This window comes from Pteropus medius, unplaced genomic scaffold (assembly GCF_902729225.1).
Source record: "Pteropus medius unplaced genomic scaffold, Ma_sr-lr_union100, whole genome shotgun sequence".
Taxonomy (NCBI): Eukaryota; Metazoa; Chordata; class Mammalia; order Chiroptera; family Pteropodidae; genus Pteropus; species Pteropus medius.
The window spans coordinates 4,785,389-4,809,133 of NW_024343732.1; the positions used below are offsets into that span (position 1 = coordinate 4,785,389).

At 47.4% G+C, this 23,745-nt stretch overlaps 1 protein-coding gene and 1 pseudogene across 3 annotated transcripts in view; one reads left to right on the plus strand and one right to left on the minus strand.

The window, feature by feature from the left end:
- The window catches only part of SLC39A14 (solute carrier family 39 member 14), a 40,616-nt gene that overhangs the window by 5,411 nt on the left and 11,460 nt on the right, over window positions 1–23,745 (plus strand). For all 3 annotated transcript variants that reach the window (XM_039868069.1, XM_039868067.1, XM_039868070.1), the window contains exons 2-3: window positions 20,899–21,176; window positions 22,864–23,050. In XM_039868069.1, the coding sequence (XP_039724003.1) occupies window positions 20,913–21,176; window positions 22,864–23,050 (451 nt within the window). In that variant the 5' untranslated portion in view covers window positions 20,899–20,912. The remainder of the gene's footprint in view (window positions 1–20,898; window positions 21,177–22,863; window positions 23,051–23,745) is intronic.
- On the minus strand, window positions 2,528–2,646 carry LOC120606669 (uncharacterized; annotated as a pseudogene).

The window sequence follows — 23,745 nt, forward strand, 5'->3', positions numbered from 1 at the left end:
GTGGCAGAAACTTACTGCCCTCTTTCAGCAGCCCTCTGTCTGAGGTCCAGCTGTTCTTACCTAGAACATCTCCATGGCCCCAAATCTACATCCTTTGAACCAGTCCACTTACTCTAGTCTCCTGCCTCTGGTTATCAAAAGTAATGCACACTTATTGTAAAGATGAGAATGAAGAAGCATGGGAGAAAAAGGTCTAATCCTTCAGCCCGGAGGCAACTTCTGTTAATTTACTCAACCATTTCCTTTTGGCTTAAACTTTTATTTTGGACTAATTTTAGGCTTTTAAAAAAAAGTCGTAACAAATACAGCAGAGTGCCTTTATATCCCTCACCCCATAGGACATTTACCAAGAACAGGTACAACATTGGCACAATACTAGCTAAATGACAGGCCTTATTTAAATTTCACCAATATCTTCACATATATCCTTTTTCTGTTGCAGGATCTGATCTGCAGTTCCACATTGCATTTAGTTATTATTTCTCCTTAGTCTCCAGTCTGTAACGGTTCCTCTTTCTTTCTTAGAATGAGGTCATGCATTTTTGGCAAGAGTATCACAAAAATGATGTTGCATCCTTTTCAGAGCATCGTATCAAGGCATCTAGAATGTCAGTGTGTCTTATGACTGGTGATGTTTTCCTAGATTGCTTGGTTAGATCCATGTCTGCTGGACTTCCATAGGATTAGTTGCTTAGGGCTGCCCTAACAAATCGGCACAAGCTCAGTGGCTTAAAACAATAGGAATGTATTCTCTTACAATTCTGGAGGCCAGAAGTTCGAAATTAAGGTGTCAGCAAAGCTGTATTCCCTCCAAAGTCTCTAGAGAAGAGTCCTTCCTCGCCCCTTCCAGCTTCTGGTGGCTCCAGGTGTTCCTTGGCTTGTGGCAACATCACTCTGATATCTGCCTCCATCTTTACGTGGCCTTCTCTGTGTGTCTGGGTCCAAATCTCCCTCTCCTTTCTCTTGTAAAGATACCTACCAGTCCCTGGATTTATGGCCCACCCTAAATGATTTCATCTCAAAATCCTTAACTAATTATATCTGCAAAGACTCTTATTTCTGAACAAATGCACATTCTGCAGTTCTGGGTGGACATTGATTGAGGTGGATATTATTCAACCTACTACACCCAGGACGGGGAAAAATGTCCTTCGTAAACTCTGGTTCACAGAGCTGCAGAGAAAAGGGAGATTTCTTTTTAAACTAAGACAGAAAGCAGGCCTGACTGCCATGGAGCCAGTAGCCAAGCCTCAGGCTGCCTGCTGCCCTCATGTTGATAGAGATCTGAGAACCAAGTGGGTATAAATTGGAAAGCTGGCGTCAGAGACCTTACGTTCTTAGAATCCAGGCACTGCAATAGCAACAACCTGCCTCTGTGCAGGGAGCTCTAAACTGAGTGCTAGTTTCCCTGCAAGCTGGGCAGGACAGAGATGATGGTACTCACTCACGGGAAAGGTGGAACTGACTTCAAAGAGTTTAAATAATTAACAGGATGTTGTAGGTGGTCCATATCTAGTCCAGCGGTCCTGAAAGGTCACAGCAGTCCTGAAGTGCCCCAGACAAGAGCAAGGTTGATCTATCAGAACTAGATGTGCAGATACTAGATCTCACCCAGGAAGCTCTGATTAAAGCAAGAAGAACCGAGGTGAAGCCTTGCTCACTGGGGCAGCCAGATTAGGAAACTGCAGATCTCGTCCAGCACAGAGCAGATAGGACTGGAATCCACCTCCAGACTCAAAGTGAAGATCTTAAAAAAGGACATGCAAGTCTTCCCATTTGGTCATCATTAAGCCTTTTCCATTTCCTAATTGGACTCAGAAATTAACTTTCTTCTGAACTACTACATGTTCGTTATAGAAAATATAGATGAATAAAATGGTTACCATTAAATCCACTACCATATTTTTAGTCTTTTTCTATGAATGTATACATTTTAAGGAAAGAGGATTTGTACATAGAGTTTCGTTAAGTTTTTTTTTCTCACCGAACATATAAACATCTTTCCATGTCATTCTTCTCTCAAATAACTGGCATTTATTGAGCGATTACTGTGCATCAGGTACTGTAGTATTTATGTTCAGTATCTCTTAATTTTCTCAATTGCTCTGACGGCGGGGGGGTGGGGGGGGATTGTTAGTAGCTTTGTTTTTCTATATAAGAAAAATAAGTCTCCTTGAAGCTGCGCCTTGACCCAAGCCTTGAAGCTAGTGATTGCAGACTCAGGATTCACACCGAGGTCGTGTCACTCAGCCTAAACCCTTAATCTCTGTACTCAAACTACAGGTTTTGTTCTGTGGATTGCCTTTAGCAATCTCCTTCTCGTGTACACTTAGATCGCTTGCAGTTTTTCACTGTTACGAGCACCAAGAAGATGCAGGCTCCACGAGGGCAGGGATTTTTGTCTGTTTTATTCATTGCTATGTTCCCTGGCAAACAGTCGGAATTTGTCATCGTACCTACACTTCCATAATTCCTTCAAGCTGAATATTCCCATTCAAGATAATTTTTGTTTGTTTGTTTGTTTTCTCGCCTACAGCACCTGGTCTTCCTAGGTGGTCTCCCATCCAGGTACTAACCAGACCTGACCCTACTTAGCTTCTGAGATCAGACGGGATCGGGCATGTTCAGGATGGCATGGCCGTAGACCCATTCGAGATAATTTTAATAGGATGAGTTCTCAAAGTGAAATGTTAGGACTTGACAAGATGACTTTAAAAGATTTTTCTGGAAGAGTAAATGTACAAGGAAAGTCAAAAACAATTTCAGAAAGAAAGTGGTGGAGTTAGGTTTGCTTTACCAGAAAAAAAAGTAATAATAAGGAAAAAAACAAAATGTGACATTGGCACAGGATAGATAAACAAAATAGAAATGTCTAAAAGTAGACTTCAAGATAAGTAGGAATTCAGCAAACAGTAATAGCATTATTTCTTATTGTGTAATTTCGAACAAGTTTTCTTAGCCTCCGTGTCCTCATCTGTGAAATGGGATACCATACTTATGTAATTTTAAGGTGCTTTTTGTCATTTTAATTTTTTTGAAATAGGAAGATGTCTCATTGACATGTACAGGTAATACAGTGTCTCTATTCTGAAAAGCTGTCATTGACACTTATAATTAGGGAAGTACTATAGAATGTATCTTATAAGGTTGTTGAGAAGATTAAATGATATGAAAACAAATTGCTTAGCACATTGCCTGGCAGACAACAGTAAATCCTACCAGTTCTTGTAAAATTAAGGGAGAAGGGATTATAGATGAGTTCTAGAGGTTATTAGATGCAAATAACAGCATCCAGCCAATGCTGGTTGGTGGATAGCATGGAAGGCATCCGGAGCTTAGCTGGGGGAGGGCCCATGTTCCTGCTCAGTGATGCCCGTTGGAACCTACGCTCTCTCCTGCGTATCTGTCCGCTCTGCCATCCTTTGCATGGGGGACTTTGTTCTCCTGGTTGTCACTTGCCAGCCTGTACCTCTGAGCAGGAGGGAGGAAGGGAAAGAGATGGCACCCATGCCATGCACTCATATGTCATTGGCCAGCCACCTGTGGCCTCTCAGTGCGAGGGATATATGTGACTTTACCTCTGTTCTTTTATAGATTCTACAGTTGTGGTTTACAAGGAAAATCAACTTTTCATTAAACAATATTGAAATAATTGGCTAACGATTTTTAAAAAGTTAGCTTTTCTTTCTTACACTGTGCCAAATTCTAGATGAATTAGAGATTTAAATTTTTTTAAAGGCAGGAAAATGTAAGTGTGTATTTCTGTAATTTTAGGGTGGGAAAAGACTTTCCAAGTATGTCACTAAAAGCAGAAACTTTAAAGGAAAAGTGTGATAGACTTACTTTACTTCTTTTAAATTTATCAGTAACACCAGTTAACAAAATTAAAAGGCAAATGATTAACTAGGAAGATATTTGTTATATGTGACGATATTAATATTTTTATTAGTCCTTACGGTGAACTCTTACATACACCGATAAGAAAAAAAGATGAATATGTGGCAGCAAAAATGGGCAAAGGAGAGTAACAGGCAATTTGTAAAAGAAATATAAATGTTAGTAAACCTAAAAACGTGATGAGCCACTAGTAATCAAAGAAATGCAAATTAAGAGAATTATAAGAATGATTTTTAACCAATTTGGCAAAGATGGAATACTATTTTAATACTCACCATTGGTGAGGATCTTATGAGACAAGCATCCTTATACACAGATAGTGGGATTATTAAATTAGTTAAATCTTCAGAAGGATAGTTTAGCAGGAGGGAGGAAGGGAAAGAGATGGCACCCATGTATAGAGATGGCACTCAATTGTATAGTGAGTGCTTAGTAAATATTTATTGACATGGTCCTGGGGGCAGGAACTGTCCTTGGCCAGCTTGCTCCTGGATCTCACTGATTCCTTTTCTTCTGGGAAAATCCCTTCACCCCTTAGGGCCTTTCCCTATGCCCTGTACTGCCAGGTTGAGGGTAAAGGGCGGAGGCAGCCAGCTGACCTGATGGCCTTCTCCTACCACCACCCTCCACCCACCGCCCCCAGGATTGCTGGGCTGTCCCCAAAGGGAGTGGGTGGAGGACGGACCCAAACCACTGTTTTTCCCTCATGCCTTTTACTGGAAGCCTGAAAGATTGGTTTGTGTAAGAGAAAGAAAGTGGTGTGTGTATGTGTCCTCATGAGGGGGGCCCTATAAATCACGGGGAACAGACCGAACTGTCAGGACTCTAATCCTTTCCTGGAAACCAGGAGGGTGGGGGCCAGCCCCGAGGACTTTCGTTTTCTTAGAGCCCGGAATACAGGAGGCTTGGGGCAAGGTGGAGCCACGCTGGCCTGCGGGGATGCTGGCCCTGTTTCTCCTCCCAGGAGGTGAGCCAGGAGTGGGAGGCCCTGGCACCCCTTCCTGCCCTGTCCTCCTTTCCCCTGCTCACTGGTGGCCTGTGCTGCGCTCTGCTGTCTCAGGACCAGGTGACGTTGATTGGCATATATATATTTCGGTGCTGACCATTTATTTCCCTGTTGTTGGAGACCTTCCATCTGAGAGGCTTGGCAAGTTCTCAGGGTACCACGTCCCTGGGGAATTTCCAGGGGCAGCAAGCAATGGCCCTTCTCATGAGCTTTCCCAGAAAGGTGCAAAAAGTCCAAAGTCACCCAATCCCCTGGACTCGGGCCGTTAGCCAAAATGCCCTCTGGGGTAGCCTGAGCCCTAAGAACAGAGCTTCTGTCCTGGTTCCTGCTCCTCCCTCCTCAGTTCCTGCTCCTCCCTCCTCGGCCACCCGGACACCCAGCAGACGCTGTGTGGAGGTACCTCCCATGGCAGAGGCCTTGACCGAGGGTAAACCGTGGTATGTGTACAGCCCTGCCGGCCAGATTGTGCCTGTGACCTTGGCTCTCCTCACACCACTCCCTGCTGGCGGCCACGCAGAAGCCCCTCCCCCTGCCTTCAGGACGTGTGCAGCTGGCACGTTGGAAGAGGCTGTGTGTGACGGGACCCAGACTCAGAGTTTCCATGAGCAGCTGAGAAATTCTAGAAACAGCCTGTGCTTTTGGGGTTTCCTTTTCTGCTTCTGCTGCAGGGAAGAGTTAATATGTTATTTTAGGCAGGATTATCAGATGGCCTGTCCTCAGCACGCTGGTTTTCAAGGTCGTGGGAAACAGGCTGCCTGTCTGTGTGTGCCTGCCTCTCTCCCACCACCTTTCTCCTGGATCTCCCGAGCCACCTTAGGTGTCTCTTTAATTTTTCTACCTTATGTTTTGTGCCGCAGCTCCAGACTAACTTCTCTGGAGTCATCAGCTCTATTGAAGCTACAGAAGAAGGGGTCTCGCCCCCTGAGATTGCTTGTGGTTCACCTGGAGTAGAATCCAAAGCACGATAAAATTCTAAACTGCAAGGCACTATGAAAACGAGCAGGAGAACAAAAACACTCATTCAGCAGATATCCTTTGGGGTTGACTCCCCTCCGAGGCACTCCTCCAGCCTTGGCAGGAGGGAAAATAGGCCCAGAGGTAGAGAATAAATATGTAAACACAGAAAAAGAAAAAAAAGACATTTTAGGTAGTGACATGTGCTAAGAAAAAAAGAAACAGGCTATTGAGACTCTGAACGACTGGAAGTGGGTTTTTTTGGTGTGTTTTTTTAACAAGGTATCCCTCCACTTCGTGGAGGCGACATTTGGACTGAGACCTGATACGAAGAGGTAGGGGAAGAGCATTTTAGGCAGAGGGACCAGCAAGTTCAAAGGCCCCGAGTTCAGAATGCGCTTGGTGTGTCGAAGGGACAGAAAGAAGGCCAGAACGGCTGGGTCCCGGGGAGGGAGGACGCTCAGTAACGTCGATGGCATCGGCAAGGGCCAGAAGACTTATAGGTCAGGAAAAGGAGTTTAGATTTTATTCCCCTTGTGCTTGGAGGCCATCACGGTTTAAAGCAAAGGAAGCGCCGGGATCAGATGTACACTTTAAAAAGGATGCCTCTTTCATTGAACTTTACTCTTGAGATTTGGACACTTTACCTGTTGTCTGTCATACTTAAAGAAAGGACAGACAGTACTGTGGTAGGTGCCCAGTAGAAGCTGGAAGGCTCGTTAGGAGCTTTTATTTCAACGAGAATTTCAGCGTTGCCTTCACGCACGTCCCCTGTGCTCCATCGGCTTTACGAGGAAAACTGGACCGGGCTCTTGTCCCCAGGGAGTTCACAGTGTAGTGTCCTCAGACTGAGACGGCCCTTCACATTTTCCTGGAGGGAAAGGTCTTGAAGAATGAGTAGCGGATTCACTTCGGGTACTGTTCTGGCGTGAGGGTAGGGTAGTTCACTCGTGGGCAGCCTCTCTCGCCGTGGGGCTTGCGGGTTGCCTGCAGGGTTTTCGTTACTGTAAGTAGTGCCGCCATAGGAATTCTCACCTCTTTCTTTTCTCTCTGTTGGGAGTTGAAAGTCACCTGAACTCTAGAGCATGTCTGAGTTGTAAGGGGGAAATCGGAAATCCTTTCCAGGTGGCAGTCGGATTGCCCTTTGGAGTTGGTGTTGGCCAGAGAAGGTAAGCCTTTAAGTCTGGCTAGAATGTTGATCCCCTTTTAATAGGCAGCGGTTTGCAGGAGGTAGAGGAGCAGAAGGACAAATGGAAATAACAGGCATAAGTCCTCGTGCTCTTAGGGAGGTTGCAGCTTTTGCACCGTATCGTCCGGAGACTGCTGTCGTACCCAGAGCCCTGATGAGGTCGTTTAACCCGAGGAAGGGGAGTTTTGCCCATGTAGGTCTTTTGCTGGCCCTGTCTGTATCCAGGTGTGATAGGCGTCAGAAACCTGAGGACCTTGGCTCTGGAATCCATCTGTGAGTGATCTTGACAGCCTCCCTCTAGAGCTCTGGCCCAGACAGAGACCGAAGGGGCAAGGGTCGGGCTCCTCATGCTCTCCTTTGCACCTGGGCCAGGGGGAGCTTTGCGAAGACACTCCTGGCCCTCAGGACTGCATCATCAGTGAAGTCTGCCCCAGCCATTCTGGAATCTCCAGAGAAGGTGAGGGCGTATCCGTTCTCTATGCATTTGTATTTACATATTCATGTGGCAAGGACTTATTTATATCCTACCAGCCTCCCAGGATTGTTATAAACAACCAAGAAAGTTAAACTGGAAGCCTCAGAACTGTCATTCCGAGGCAGCATACCTCTGCGAGAAAGCTTGGGATGCAGAGGAAGGTGAGAATGCTTCCCGGGTGGGGGGGGTCACGGATGGTGCTGCTTCCTGCAGTTCATCCTCCCGCTTTTTTTTTTTTTTTTTAACATCCAGGCCCTTCACACTTGTGGAGAGAGTACTTGGAACACACGTTCAGCTTTCTGACAGATGTTTCCAACAGATGTTAATCAGACTTCCTAGTCCCGTGGGTCTGCGTGGAGACAGGAGGGGGTGGGGCATTCTCGATGGAGCCCGGGGTCCAGGCTGGAGAGTCATGGCAGGTGAGGGGGGAAGGTGGTGGGAGCCTAGCTGGAGGGACCCTTGACCACCCGGCTGTTGGGTGGAGGGGAGCGATGGAAGTTTATGGATTTTAATAGCAGGAGTGGCGTCGTCCAAGTGGTATAGGGTGGTTTTGAGGGGACACAGGGGAGTGGGCGTGTGAGTAGCATGCAGCGGTGGTGGGCTGCAGTGGGTTCTCTTCAGGGATCTGGGGAAGAGGGGCAATCTGGTCACGTAGCGAAGCCCACAGTGAGGAAGCAGAGGATGTCTGTCCCGAGAGGATATGGGAAGTCCTTTCTCCTTAATAATCAGATGGTAATGGCCAGTGACCCTGAGCCAAAGAATGAGCCATGTGGGAAGTTTGGACAGTAGGAGGGAAAATGGAGTAATTATGATTCAGAAATGAAATTACCCAATTTTCCTCCCTTTCCTGCCACTTTTCTCACTCCAGTTTAGAAATCTGGGATTTTTTCTTTTTCCGAGTAACCCTCTTTTTCATGAGAATAGGGCTTATTTATTCCTCTGCTGACAAATACTTACCGAGAAGTCTAAGGTACAGTCTGTGCCTTTCTCTTGGGTGCCCTGGTCATGTACTCATGAGCAGTAACTGCTCAAAGGTTGGGTTCCCGGTGGGAAGGGGCCGCCCCTGGACCGTGATGGCTCTTGCCCTCTTTGGTGAAGAAATCTGGAGATCTCACGAAAGCTCTAGACCCTTCTCTGAGAGTAGTGGTTCTCAGACTTTAGTGTACATTATGATCACCTGGAGGACTTCTTAAAATTCAGATTGCCGGACCCTACCCCCAAGTTTCTGATTCAGCAGGTTTGGGTCAGGCTGAGAATTTGTACTTCCAACAAGTTCCCAGGTGATGGTGATGTTGCTGGTCCAGGAACTACACTTTAAAAATCAGTTCCTTAGAGAAATCATCATGGACAATTCAGCATCTCAGCTGTAGAGACTGGCACGGTCAGAGTCTTCGAGGAAGACTTGGGGGCTTGAGCTGGCGTAAGGATGGGCGGGTCGTAAAGGGGAGATAGTGGTCCAGGAGGGCACTGAGGGAGGCAGGGAGGGTGGGTAGCAAGGTGGAGTCGTTGCTGCAGGCAGAGCAGTGAGAGCTGCCCCGGGGCCTGGCTGCTAGTGGAGAGAGGCTCGCCTCAACAGAGAAACAAGCATGCCTCTGCCTGCTGTAGCTCAGTGTATCAAGGCTCACTCTCTGGGAGGGGCTCACCTCACCTCCCAGAGGGAGCTTGGGGCTCAGAGGACTCTTTTTACCCATTTTAGGAAGAAGGGAGCAGAAGAGAGATTTCTTGTGAGAGGCCCCTGGTGGCAAATTCTGCCCCCCAGAGTGTTGCTGCCAGGGCGTCGGAGTTGGCATTTCTAAATGGCGCTTCTGCTACAGCAAGAGAGTTGAGCAGACTTGTCTCAACCTGATTTAGGAGATGATGGGGATGGGGTTGGTCCTCGGGAACTCACTCTGATACTTTCAGTTATGAGGACAGTGGTGGGGCTTGTTTCTCTCCTTGGAACCGCTAAAGAGGAGCCTGTTCAGTTCTTTAATGAAAGGCTGAGGCCAGCGGCCCCAGGGGCTGGGGAAGCTCCCCAGGCTGGGTTGAAGCTAGAGAAAGAAGCCTTGCTCTTTAGAACACACTGGATGCTGTGTTCTCCCACCTGGACACCAGAGAGCCTCCTCCCTGGTAACCAGCTTCTGTTCTTGCCCACCTAAACTCCGTCCTCCACACTGCAGCCCCACGAGTACACTAAAAACTCAAATCTGGTCGCATCTCCTCTGCGGATGAAGCCTAGCTCTACCTTAACATGGCCAGCAAGCCCGTCCCTGCCCTGGGCCCTACCACACCCTCTTGTGTACACCCTGGCCACACTGGACACTGAAGACTTAGACACGCCATGTTCTCCGAGTCCGTCTCAGCTGCATCTGGAATGTTCCACCCTATCCCCACCCCCTTCACCGGGCCCACTTTTATGACTCTTCAGGTCTCCGCCGAAGTAATCTTTCCGGAGGCCATCCCTGGCCCCTGACACTAGGTTTGCCTGCCCTGCCGTGATCTCCATAGCTTCCTGTAGTCCGCCACTCTGTGATCTGTGGCACGTGGTGCGTGGCGGCTTGTTCCCCAGGCATCCACGTGAGGAAAACTGTGGGGTTTGCGCCTCTTGTCCCCACGTGTTTGTAAACAGTGCCTCCTTTCACTACTAAGTGCATACTTTGGATGATTAATTATAGTCCAACCTACTGGAAGCAGAGAATCAAAAACTACGTTTTCCAAACACCTTTGCACTAAAACTCCCGATGTGCCTTGATTCTGCCAGTTAGCTGCACTCGGTCCGGCCGTAAACGTGTGGGCGGCTGGCGTGGCTCGTGGCAAGAGCAGGCCTCGTTCTGGCGCCACAGCTGCCCGGTGGCGGGAGGGCCCTTGCAGGGGCCGTGGCTCCTCGGCAGCCTGGCTCCGCGCTGTGATTTTGGGAGTAGCTCCTGGAAGCTCAGTCTAGAATCTGTTTCTCCCGCTTTTCTGATGATTCTCTAAGCCATTTAATACCTTGTACAAAATCCCTTCCTGCTCAGATTGCGTAACTGAACCCTGATCAAAACATAACCTTTGTCATCAGTGTTCTTGTAAGTTACTTTTTGGATTCGTTTGCTTTCCCTGCTCTGTGCGGGCAGGTTCCAGGCATCCCCAGTACCTGGCGTAATTCCTGGTATGAAACTGGTAGGCAATGGATGTTTGTTAAATGAATGAAGTCTTGGATTGTGTGTGTGTTTTTTTAAAGTCTCCTAGGTATAACTAGCTTTTAGTTCAGTGAGTATAAATGAAATTGAAGGAATGGAGGTTGTTTAGTCTAGAGAAAAAGAGAGTATTAAGTAGTCCTAACAGCTGACCTTGGACAGTCAGGGTTAAAGTTGGTCTGTGGGCCCTGGGGAGATAGCCGCCACTTGAGGAGGCGCTGAGCTCCTGTTGCTCGCCAAGCCTTAGAGGCCCTGCAGACAGACAGCAGTTAGAAGGCAGGTTGGGCTTCCCATCTTCCAGCAGAAATTCTCTGCTTCTCCCTGCTGTGTACTCAGCAGGAGTCCAGGCCCTGTGTTGTGAAGGAGTGACGGGAGGGTTCTCTTTGCTTCCAAAGAACAAAAATGTGTTGGGGAGGCACTGTGGAAGAGCAGGTAATTAGGAGCCTGGAGTAATTAGGAGTCACAGAGTGTTCTGTGTAATCCAAGAAGGCTTCCTGGCAAAGGAGGCAATCGAGCTGCCCAGCGAGAACAGGCAGGGTTCAGGTCTAGGTGAAGGAATTGGCTTGAGAGCTTGGAGGAGAGGGAACAGAAGGAAGAGACCTAAAGTGTACACCGTGTTCTCACCGTCAGGCTGTCTTTCATTTATTTATCAGAGTGCCCTGTGGGATTGGAGGTTTCATAGCTTACTTGTGCTGGGGACACATGGTAGGTTAGCGGTGGACCCCAAACTCGAAGCCAGGGCTGCCCAACTTGTCATGCTGTCTGATGATTTAGCCACTAGATCACACATTTTACTTACTTTTTGACCCTGAATAACAAGTCAGGGAGTTCTGCTCCATCTGGGTGATGTAAGTGGTGGAAGTGAGTGGTGTCATGATTTCTAAGCCACGTGCCAGGTCCTGTCACCTGACAGACAGGAGTGGACTCAGAGGGACAACAAGTCAGGGTTATGCAATTGAGTGTCTGGGAAATGTTGATGGATAAATGACGAGAATAGCGGGAACTCTGACCGTGCCTCTGGGGGTGCGGTTCTGGGTGGGGGATCCCTGGCTGGCTCCTGCTCACCCAGCTGCCTCTGCCCGACTTAGTTAGTTTTGGAAGACTTCTTTGCTTTGTCAGGCGCAGGCTCCGGCTGGGACAGTGGAGCCAGGCAAGCACACTCACTCTCTCTGTCCCCTGCTGTTCCTCGCTAGGGACCCGGCTGGGCAGCCAGCGGCGTGCGGCTAAGTCAGACACCCCTGCCGTCTGCGGTGGCTGCCCTGGGCTGACACCAGGCTCTGCCCTCCCTCCCACAAGCACCCATACACACAGTGGGGGCTCAGTCAGTATTGATCAACAAGCAGCAGGCTGCTGGTTCTAATTTTTTTCCCTGCTTTTAGGTCGCTGCTCATTTTTTTTTTTTTTTTTAAGTTTTCACATCCTATCCCTCCCAGCAACGTGAGGTTTCACAGGGAGAGCAAGTGGGCCAGTGCTTCCAAGTACCGCCGCCCCCTCCCCCTGGCAGCCGTCCTGCACTGTCTGCGGAAATCTCCCGCCCTGGGTGGCCTTGGGCCCGGCCAGAGCTTGAGGCTGAGGTTCTGGGAGTGGGAGCTGGCAGAAGAGAACACATCCTTTTAGGGTATGCAGGAGAGCAACCGGTTAGGTGGGAGGCCAAGAGGCAAAAGGGATAGCTGATTGAGTCCTGGGCCACTTGGCCAAGGCCGAGGGCTGGCTTGCACGCTGTAATATTTATATTGTGCTTCAGAGGGGTTTTAGCTTGTCTCACAGGAGGGTGGCCTCTTGACGATGTTCATTAGGTGGGTGGCGAAGTCTGCAGGCTGGGTAGTTTTTCTCAGAAACTACCCGAGAGCCTGTGGGGCGGTATGGTATTGATTTAAGTACCAAGCTGTGAGACTGCTGGATTTCTAACTGGTTCGATTAGTATTTGCACAGATGACTATCATTAATGGACTGTGTATACTAGGAATATACTAATTATTTGTAGATCAGTAATGGACTGTGTATACTAGGAATATACTAATTATGTGTAGAATACTTGCCACTTTTTGTTTTAATCTGTGTATTTATGTTCAACTGTAGTTTCGTCGGCCATTTTTGTAGTCAGCTGTATTGATTATTACATTTACAGCTTCTAGGTTTTGGGTCATACTTAGAAAGTTATCCTTAACTCTTCGATTATAAAGATAACCACGTTTTCTTATTGCTGTACCCCTACTACCCATGGGTGGGTGACATGTCAGTGAGTTGAAGAATAAATAAGTAACCAAAACTCTCCAAAATCCCACCACTCAGAAATAGTCATCACTAGTATTAGATGAACATTATTCCAGACAGTCTTCCAGGAATACTCATAGATAAACGGATATAGAGAAATCGATACAAATACTTCTATAAAAGTGTATTTAAAATTTCCCTGAATGTAACAGAAGAAAAAGAAACTGTAGTGAAATTAAAGGAATTATTAAGCTTTAAAGAAATGTTTTTCTTAAGAGAGATTATTTCCTCAAAAATCCCAATAAAGTTAAGAAAAAATAAGACCTTGTGGGTCATACCTGTAATTACGCGTTTCCATTGCAGACAGTATTGTTTGACTCTTTGCTACGAAAAATGAGGACATTCTCATTTTCACATTTTTTTCTCATCTTCCCATCTTTTCATTGCCTTAATTACATTATTAAAGTGTCCATTTTTTAAAATAACATTTAGATTCTGTCCTGTAACCATAATCCCTGTAGTTCTTTTTAAATTATTTCTCGTTTGAAGGTTTTAATTCTTACCATCAGTCCTCTTACCATGGCTTCTGCGTTCTGGGCTCCTTTTTAAAATTTCTTTGTTAATTAGCTACATTTCGTTATCACCTTATTCCCTGCCCACCCCCACCCCCCATCACTAACCCCCCAGGCTAGGGACTGTATTCCCTGACTGCTTTCAAGCATCAGAATTTCTGGGAATAATATTAGTGGTTTACATTGTCTTTGAGAACTGTGTAAACATTGTTGCATTTCCTTCGGATACTGAACATTGCTATGGGAAAGATGAGGACAGTCTGAATTGTCTGACATGTAAGAGGTTTTAGGCAATGTCTCAGTTTTGAGCATTCTGTATCACATTTTTGTGTATTTCAATCTTCAGATTCTGTTTTTCCTTACGTTTCAGGGAAATCTTGTGTTATTTATCTTAGAAGGGTCCTCTGTTCCATCGTGGGTTCTCTACTTCAGGAAACCAATTATCCCTATGTTGGTATCTTTGTCTTCTAGTTAACAGTCATGTGGCGTATAATGACTTTTCCACCAATGACTAACTGCATATACGACAGTGGTCTCATAAGATTATAATAGAGTTGAAATTTTCTATTGCCTAGTGACCGTCATAGCCATCTTAACATAGGAGCGCAATGCATTACACAAATACTTGACCACAAAGTTACATTTGCCTATAGTATTCAGCATAGTGACATGCTGTATAGGTTTATAGTCTAGGAGCTGTAGGGGGATAGAATTCATCACCCCAGTATATGTCAGTTTGGCATAGTGATTATTTTAAGCTGGTTAATTTTAAGAAACAGAAGACATGGGAGAAGCTCTGAAAGCAAAATTATGCTTTGTAAAACACACATATTTGTAAGGGAAACTTCATTTGTTAAGGATATCTCCCTCACTGTACCAGGAAGAAGAGGGTTCTCTAAAAACTCTTATCAGTGCAAAAGTCATGGACTTAAATCGCATAATGACCTTTCCTTGGTTGACTGTGCCTTTCCTGGTAACCTCCCAGAACCGATAGCCCTCCTCCCTGCCCAGCCCCCAGCATCTTCTTTTATCTTCAGCCTGAGATGGTATTTAAGGTCATGGCTTCAGCCATTTTGATGAATGACTCAGTTTTCCTGGGTCTCTCCCATGTATACAGGAAGTATATGTGTTATTAAACTTTTCTTTGTTTTTCTCCTGTTAATCTGTCTTTTATTGCAGGGATGGCTCAGCCAAGAGCCAGTTGGGGTAGAGGAAGATTATCATACCATATAGCCTAGGTGTGTAGTAGGCTATACCGTCTAGGTTTGTGTGAGTCCACATGACGTTCTCACGACGACGAAGTCACCTACCACGCACTTCTCGGGAAGCATCCCTGTCTTTAGCAGGGCATGACTGTATCGGCTTTCCTTTGTCTTTTCCATTTGCATTCACCGTGGGTATCTCAACCCTTCCTTTGTCAGTATCTTTATTTTAAATTATTGGCAAAATTTTTTTTCTCTGTTCATCATAATTGATTTTTTCATTTTTTCAGCGATGTCGTTTTGGTCTCTCTTTAGTAAGCCCGCATCTCTTTTTATCTCACTTTATGTTATAATCTCATCTTTGAGCTGTTTCTATTGCATCAGTATTCTGGTTAAGTTATTCTACAGCGTGAGGCAGTCGTGAAGAGTTACGTCTTACTTTCAGTGGACATCTTCGTCTTTTGCTTGGTTGGCCTGCCGTTCCTTTTTGTGCTCAATGCTAGTGCTCTCTGGCGTCGTTGGCTCTAAAATAAGACAGTGACTTTCTTGCCACTGAGTTGAGGTAGATTTGTCCCACCCCAGTGACAGCAGTGCTGAGAGCTGGGTCCTTATGACCTGTTTTCTGTAGCTTGAACGAATGGCGACTGTGTGGATGAGGTGAGAGATGGATCCGTCCTCTGTTCTGGGATTTTGTTAATGGCCCCAGTGGTGTATGGCTCGGCCCACTCATTTGTGAGATGTGTTCCGTTTCTGTTGGAAGGGTAGGGACACTCACTGGAATTGGATAGTTTCCCCATTCAGGATGTGGCCTTGGAGCCCTTGACCCTGAGTACCGGGAACATGTTTCCCTCAAAGAAAGTCAGCCCGTTGTTCTTCCTCCGGTCGCACCTGTGGCATTCTCCCCTTCCCCGCCCCCACCTCCCAGCAGCTTTCCCAGTACGCCTACGCTGAAGAGGGAAAAGAATTGGTGGCAGCTGGCAGCTCTCCCGATCTGGGGCCTGTTGGTGAGACGCCTCCTGGTTCCGCTCTCATCACCGGGGCTTTCATGCCTGGGCCAGGGCTCGGGGGATGAGTCGTGCGGGCGCCTCCTGCATTCCTTCCCTTGCCTCTGGTTTTGAAGTTACCGTATCAGAGTTGGCCTGTTTCCTTGTTTGGCTGCTATAGGTGACTTTGTTTTTTTTCTTTTATCTTTTCTTTTTTCCTTTTGCTCGCTTTTGACTTTTTTTTTTTTTCCAAATGTTAATTATCAGGGTAGGAAAATTGCGATGCCATTCCAATTCTTCATTTTAACTCAAATCTTTATTTTTTATGTAGTGTTTCAACGTACTTCATCTTCCTCAACACTTAGAAAACGCTGCGGGTTTATTTTCCTCTTTCTAAACTAAGGAAACAGACCTAGTGAGAGCAGCGAGTTGCTTGGAGTGGCTGCCGACTGGAATCCTCACACCAAGTCCACGGTCCTTCTGTTGCGTAAGCCAGGGTTGCCCCAGTTACCAGCATCCCCTGTACCAAAGGCAGGGTTTTTGATTTCTCAGGTCAGGACCTCTCCACCCTGAGGCCTCGTGTTGTCTTTTGTCTCCAGGTTTCAGGGATTTTTTTATACACCTGTCCTAATGGAGACTCAGAAATGTTTCCCCTGGAGTCACCCAGAGCCATGTGCTTCTAAGAATGTCCACTGGGAGATCCTATTAGGCTGGCCGTCCCCGGCCTTAGGGTGGAGTGGGGCTGGGGCTGGGGCTGGAGAAAGACCAGTCTGTTTGAAGGTCTTCTGCAGAAATAAGCCGTAGACGGGAGAGAACTCCGGCGAGGTGGGAGCTGCCCTGCAGTGAGTAGTCAGCTGGGTCACTGATACTCCCAGCTCTAGAGTTTGTGCCGAGGGGACCCGTGCCTCAGAGACTCCCCGCTGTCTGTCGCGGGAGGAATGAATGTACGAGAACAAATGCCTCTTGATATCCTGCGGGTTTCGGGTGGGGAGAAGATGGTTGAGGGGAACACCCGGGGTGATTCACTGAGGCCTGTCAGTAGCGGGGCCATTGCTCTGGGAGCCATCGTCCCAGTCCGTGCAGCCCCCTCCCCCGCTGCTCACTACACCTCCTTCTCCGCTCCTCCAACCCCCGGGGTCATTCTTCAGTGTAGAAAGTCTTTTCTCAACTTCAAGTAGTTTGTAAAAACCCAGTTCAGACTGCCCCTGATGGGTTGCCACGCCTCGGCCAACCGAGACCCCAGCTGAAGAGTTCCAGCCTGTAATTCCCTGTGCTCCCGCATAGCCCATGCTCTCGGGGCGTGGTGTTGGCATAAGAGGGTAGGGTTTCAAACACACGTCTTGCCCGTTTCCTGTGGCTTGCCACTTGGCCTTCGACACAGTTGTGCTTTAGCCAAGTTTGTCTCTAGAGCATTTGATCTTATGTTCCACGTGTCATTCCTTGGCCCAGAGAAATCCGAAAGAGGATGATGGGCTCCCCGGTGGCCAGGGAAGGGAGTGAGTGTTTGGAGGCCTAGCAGCTCCCAGTCCCTCAGGCCTCTATTGCCTGTTCAAGTCACATTAATGTCCAGCCTCTGGACCAAGCATCATGGCATGACACTATTTTGTCTCCCCAAAGAGAAGTAAATGTGTTCGGTTCTCTCTAAGAGGTGAGGTGGGCTTGGAAAAAAACGCAGCATGGTAAATATGGTAAATCCAGCAGTCAGGTATGTCCACAGGACAGGTGCTGTTTCTAGGTTGAGATACTTCTGGACCAAGTAAAGGGGCGACAGGTAGATGGAATTCGGATTTAGGAGCCTCCAGTATGGTAAGGAAACTTTTGAAGTTTCACAGACATTCTGAGCAAGCATCTCTTGCTAACTTTCTCATAAGTCTTTCATTTCCTCCCCGGAAGGGTTGAGTCTGGCACCTTGGAGACAGAGCTGAGGCACTGAAATAAGTTACTTCTTTGAACCCAAGCCAAGAGAACAAAGGCGTGGAGAGACTCCAGCTTCTCTTTAGTGGAAGAGCCTGGTCCTCAGAGCCAGTGGCACATTTGAGCCTTTTCCCCTCCAGTGTTTTCATGCCCTGCCCCAAATTTTCTTCTTACCACTCCTGGAAGATGTCCTTGAGGGCGGTAGGCTCGGCACCCTGGAAGGATAGGCGTGGCCCATGGGGGCCACGCCCATTCTCATGGCCTTAATAGAATGGGCTTCCTTCTATAGCGGGGGCCACACCGCGAGGACCAGCCCAGCCTCACCGTCCATCCAGTTGCTCCAGGAGCCGTATGTTTTCTTCTTCTCATCTTTCTTTCCTCAAAAGAATCTTTTAGGAATTGTTTTTTTCCTTAGGAATAACTCGTAGTTAAGGGCGGGGAATCTCCATTAGAATAGAACACTCGCCTTTTGTGTCTGCCAAAAGTCCAGGGTCACTTGGATTTAAAGTGAATTTAGCAACTCAAAGGTCCCTGGACCAGGACTCTTTACAGCCTCCTCGTTGTTTTTAGACTCCCCTAACTTTGGGGCTGTGGGCACGGTCACAGTGTTGGCCAGGCAGGAAGCCTCCGCTTGCTGAATCTACCCACCCAGTCCAGGCTGTTATAGCAGCCACACTGAGAGCCGACAGACCATTGGGTCAGCAAAGAGCAGATACTTCATAAATGCTGACCTTGACATGAATAACTACCCAGATAAAGCTAAAATCACCTTGCGTGTCTCAGACCTGAAGTGTTTGTATGTTTGTGTTTTCTGATGTTTTGAAGTTGCTGCAGATACATTTGAGAAATTCAGCTGAAATCGAAACATGTTTTTTTGAATTGATTCTGCAGAAGGAACTCTGGAACAGAGCCTTTCGTCTAAGGCATACCTGGGAGTTCCCCTACGCAGGTCTTCAGGGCATCTCACGCCTGGATTTGGGGTGCATGCTGGGGCTGGTAGCAACTGGGAACAACCTTTCCGCAGACATGCAGGATTTGGGGGATGTCCGTGGTACCCAGGACGTGTTAACTTCTGTGTCCCAACCCAGCAGGAGCAGTGGTGAAGAGCGCCATGGCCTTAGTGCCGTTCAGACCTGGCTTCATGAAAAATTCAGTTCTGGGTTTGCTGCTCTTCTTGCTGGCTGTGGATCATGTTTCCTAATATCCGAACCCCAGTCTCCTCGTTGTGTAGACAAGTGTCCCGACTTCTCTTAAAGAATCCACGAATGTCAGTGCTTGGCACGGTGCACACTGGTCACCTTCTCTCTGCCTCTCCTCTCCTAAGGCCACGCAACCCTTCGTTTGACCGCCCAGCACGTGCCTTAGGTGGCTTTGGTCAGGTGAAGAACAGTTTTCTTTGTACAGTGGGGTTTAGCCATTTTGGCCTAAGATCCACGCTGTGTACCATAATTTAACTTTCGGTTCTTGGTGGAGATTTGAGAGTTGTCACTCTCAGAGTTACAATTATACAAACTGTCGTTATTGCTAATCAACCATCCGTTTGTGTGACTCACAGTATATTCCATTGAAGAGTGATGCTTTGTGTCTAAGACTCTGTGCGTGCCCCATAAAGCTTGCAATGTCCCAGACGTGCTTGTGGTTGGGGACTTGTGTGATATGTGTGCCACAGGCCTGGAATAAAGTCAGCCACAGGGGTATTTATGACCGTTCCGTTAGCAGTGTCATATCTGTGCTGAGAGGGAGTCAAAGTGGAGGAACTCTGTTAATTACAAGTCTTATAATAATAATAGCCACATTTCATTGAGTGCTTTCTATAATTCAGGCACTCGGTGACTTGCGATATAGCTCATGGCATTAAATCTTCACAATAATCCAATGAGGAGGCTACAAGTTTTATAGATGAGAAGACTGGGGTGTAGAGAGAAGCTAAGTAACTTGGCCAAGGTCACTTTAGGTTAGCAGCGGTGCGGAAATTCGAGCTAGGTCTTTCTGACACTAAAGGCCATGGCAAGCTGCATCACTGCTCGGGGCAATTCTAGAATGTCGCTGCTGGTTAATAACTTGCCCAAGATCACACAGCTGGTAAGTGATAGAGCCAGGATGCAACAAGCCTGCTCTGAAGCACTCTGTCACAGCCTGCCGTGAGGTGGCATACCTGGGGAAGCATGGAAACAACTTCAGTGACTGTGTTTCTGGGTCTGGATTCAACAGGAGGCTCATTTTCCCTTCCTGATATTTATTTCCCTGATTAAATTGTAACTCTTCTAAGGGAAATGATTAACAAAAGAAAAATGATCATTAATCCTAGTGCCTTAAAGCTTTCATTTTCCTCTGTTCCTTCTCAGTTCTTAACTGGTTCATAATTGTTCTTCGTAACATTAAACTCAGAGTCTCCTTTTTTAGAGCTGCATACTATTCCATGAGATTGATACATTGTAATTCCCTTGACCATAACACATCTTTCTGCCCATAGCCTTTTTATTTTTGAAATGCTTCTGTTAGCATAACAGCATAATAGTCAAAGGATTTAAATGCTCCTACTACCATAATTTTTCAAGAGTCATAATTTTTATGTAGCCACCAGCATTATCTTAGCCTGTCATTTAACACTAACATCTGGTTCGATCCATTTTTTAAAATCTCTTTTGCTACCTTAACAAGTAGCAGTAGCATCATCTAACTTTTAAATTTGTCGTCTCAACAAAACAAAGAGAGTGAGTGTTTTCCATGTTTGTTCACTAATTCAGTCAGGATAAAAATAAAACTTCACCATGTTTGGTAGTATACATTTTTCCCAGTCTGGTTTTTTTCCCTTATTTTAGTTGTAGTATTAATCTTTTCAGATTTATATTTTGGAGAATTTAAACATATGGAAAAGCGGATAGAATAGTATAATGAATTCTCGTCCAGCCATCATTCAGTTTCAACAGGGACCGACTCGCGTCTGATTTTGTCTTCATTCGTGCTCCTGTGCAACTCTCCTTTGTTACTTTGAAGCAAATCCCAGATATTATTGAAGCTACGATTATTTCAGTATCTTTAAAACATAAGGACTTTTAAAAAAATACATATAACCACCTAGTTTTTTACTTTTTAAAAAATTTAATCAAACCCGTGGAATTTATTTATTTTTATTCTCTACTTGCAAAAGAAGGATTTTTCTTGAAAGCGAGGCAGAGGCATTGGAGCAAGGGTGAAGAATCAGCTTTGATATTGACTGGGATCAGGGTCTGAGGAGAGACCCATCCTGTTTGGAGTGTGGCTGACAGATTTGGTGCCAGCAGAAGGGAGAATGAGAGGGAAGTTGGTTTCCTAACCTGCCTTTTTGCTCTTGCAGGCTTATTTGTCACCATGAAGCTGCTGCACCTAGCCTTCCCTAGCTGCTTCCTGCTGACTCGGCTCATCTTATGGACAGCTGTTGCTGAGGCTAACACAGTGTCCACAGGGACGGCCGCCATCAGTGCAGCCTCTTTCCTGCAGGACCTCATGCATCGCTATGGGGAAGGTGACAGCCTCACCTTGCAGCAGCTGAAGGCCCTGCTCAACCACCTGGATGTGGGAGTAGGTCGGGACAATGTTACCCAGACCCTGCAGGGACAGAGGAATCTCTCGACGGTAAGGCTCCCAGCTCCACGCAGCACTGTTTCTGTCCTCTTGGGGTTCACAATCTAACCAGGCACAAGAGATGAGCTGCTCGGGGCAGGCAGGGTTGGGGCAGGCAAGCCTTGATGACAGATCACTCCTCCGTTGTCTGGATCAGCAAGTCTGAGTCTCCAGCAGCGCCTCCTGCATGAGTGTTTTAAAGCCCTTGCCAAAGAGCAGCTGTGAAGTGGGGGTGCTCAGACCTGCACAGTCTTCCTTGCAACTGCACGGGTAAGCTGGAGCGCCCAGGACCGCCGGCGTTTCTAATAGCCTTTGTAGTTGTCAAAGCCCTTTGCCTGCTCTCCCTGGTGAACCTTGCAGCACCTCTAGGTGCAGATGGAAAATCTAATTCTATAGGAGAGAACACTGAGGGTCCCACGGAGAGTTGACCAGGACTAAGACCCAGGTCTTTTGGCTCCTGCCTCTCTGTTCTTTCTTCCATATCATTTTGGCTAATGTGAATCTGAGGCCGTTCGAGGCAGCCAGGGAATAAGTCAGCCAGCAACGGCTTTATATCTCTACTTTGTTCGCTATGCTGAGTGTTGTAAGAAACAAATATGAGTCATGTTTAGGGGATTTACTGTTCAGATGGGGAGCTCAGCCACCCCAGAACGAAGTTAGCCGATATTAAAATGAAGCGTTAAGTGCCGTGGTTGGGACAGTCATTGCAGGAGTCAGAAATGAGAGCAGGAACCCTGAACAAGCTCGATTCCATCTGATCTCGGAAGCTAAGCAGGGTCGGGTCTGGTTAGTACTTGGATGAGAAGACCCGGTACTGTAGGCGTAAAAAAGAAAAAAAAATGAGAGCGAGAGATGCGTGTGTCCTAGGATAGTCAGGGAAGGCTCATGGGAGCTTCGACTTGAAGAAGGGTAGAGTTTAGAGAGATCAAAAGGGCCCCTGTGGCCTGGACTCAGAACCACAGGAACGTGGTGGGTGTCTGACTCTGAGGAGGCTACCCTGGGGGCCGATGCAGCCTGACCCCAGAGGCTTCCTGGGATGTCAGTGTCCTGGGATCAGCAGAATCTAGCTCTTGTCAGCTCACCCAGAGGGCTGACTCTCTAGAGATAGGCCCACCTAAAACCAAACCCAGATAAAGACTGATACGGATAAAGTATAATTAGAAGGAAAACTGCTGTGTTACACAAGAATGGTGTGTGAGAACCACTCCCGTGCTGCCTCCTAAAGGGACTGAGAGCTTATGGTCCGGCAGGCCCAGGGTACCGTGCACAATGGCTCTGGAGAATTTTCTGAAATTTGCATTTTAATGTAATAGCTCCCTGGGCTATTGTGATGGGCAGCCAGATTTGCTATCTGGTTGAAGCTCTATCTTTAGGCATACAAATAGGGTCATGTTTTCTAGAAACCACACCCCAGTCACAACGATTGGAATTCAGTTGCAATTCAGTTGCGCCTAGAACCTCTGGGCAGCCATTTACAGATGTGCGTCAGATATGTTTTAGCCCGGTGACTGATCTCTAAGATTACCTATCAGTTTTTCAAATTTAAGGACTACCTTGCTCTCACCCGGGGAGGTTAGTCTTACAGATGGTCAATTATATCTTCTTTTTTCCCTCCTGGAAGGCTGAGTCAGTGGCGGGCCGCTTAGGGCAGGGTGTGACTGCGTTCTAAGAGGCTTTCTGCCCCTCGCCCTTGTTTCAGTGCTTCAGTTCTGGGGCTCTCTTCGCCGCCCATAACTTCAGCAACCAGTCACGGATTGGAAGGAACGAGTTCCAGGAGTTCTGCCCCACCATCCTCCAGCAGCTGGATTCCCGGGCCTGCTCCTCCGAGAACCAGGAGAACGAGGAGAATGAGCAGACCGAAGAGGGGAAGCCAAGCTCCGTGGAAGGTGAGCTGGGACACAGGATGGCCTGGTCCCCTCGCTCGTCTTCACGTGGACCCCTGGGCTGATCGGTAGTGCCGCTCACTCAGTGTTTAACTGGTTGACCAGGTTATCAACATCAGGAGGGGCAGATGAGAGTAATGGTTATACTGGTATCTTTGCGCTCCCAGGACTGGTCCAGCCTCTTGTCAGATGGGACGGTGTGGCTGGCGAATGTTCGGCGTTGGGCTCTTAGACCAGCCCAAGTGTGTGTGTCGGGGGTGTTGCTTTTATGGCCACATTTCCATTTTCATTTTCATCAAACTACAGGGGGCCGACGCCTTGGTGTTTCGGTTTAGCATTTAAGACTTCACGGGGTCGCCCTCGGCCCACTTCCCCCGTCTCCCCCACCCCCGCCCCGGACCTCTGCTCCAGCCACAGTGAACTCGCACGATGGTCCGTGCGTGTACACGGATCCCTCGGGCCCGGATCGCCCTTCCGAAATGCTGTCGCACCAGCGTGAGCTACCAACACTTGGGGCCTGGCATATGCCACCCGCGTCATGCCTCGTTTCTTGCCGTCATTCTTTAACTCTTAACCTTCCGTGTTGTTTTTACCTGCCTCCATCTCAAAGTGGATCTCTGTAACTCAGAACAGCCGCCCAGGCAGCGGGAGCGCTCCACCCTCAGTAACAGAGGCCCTCGTCTGTTTTTGTTCCTCCA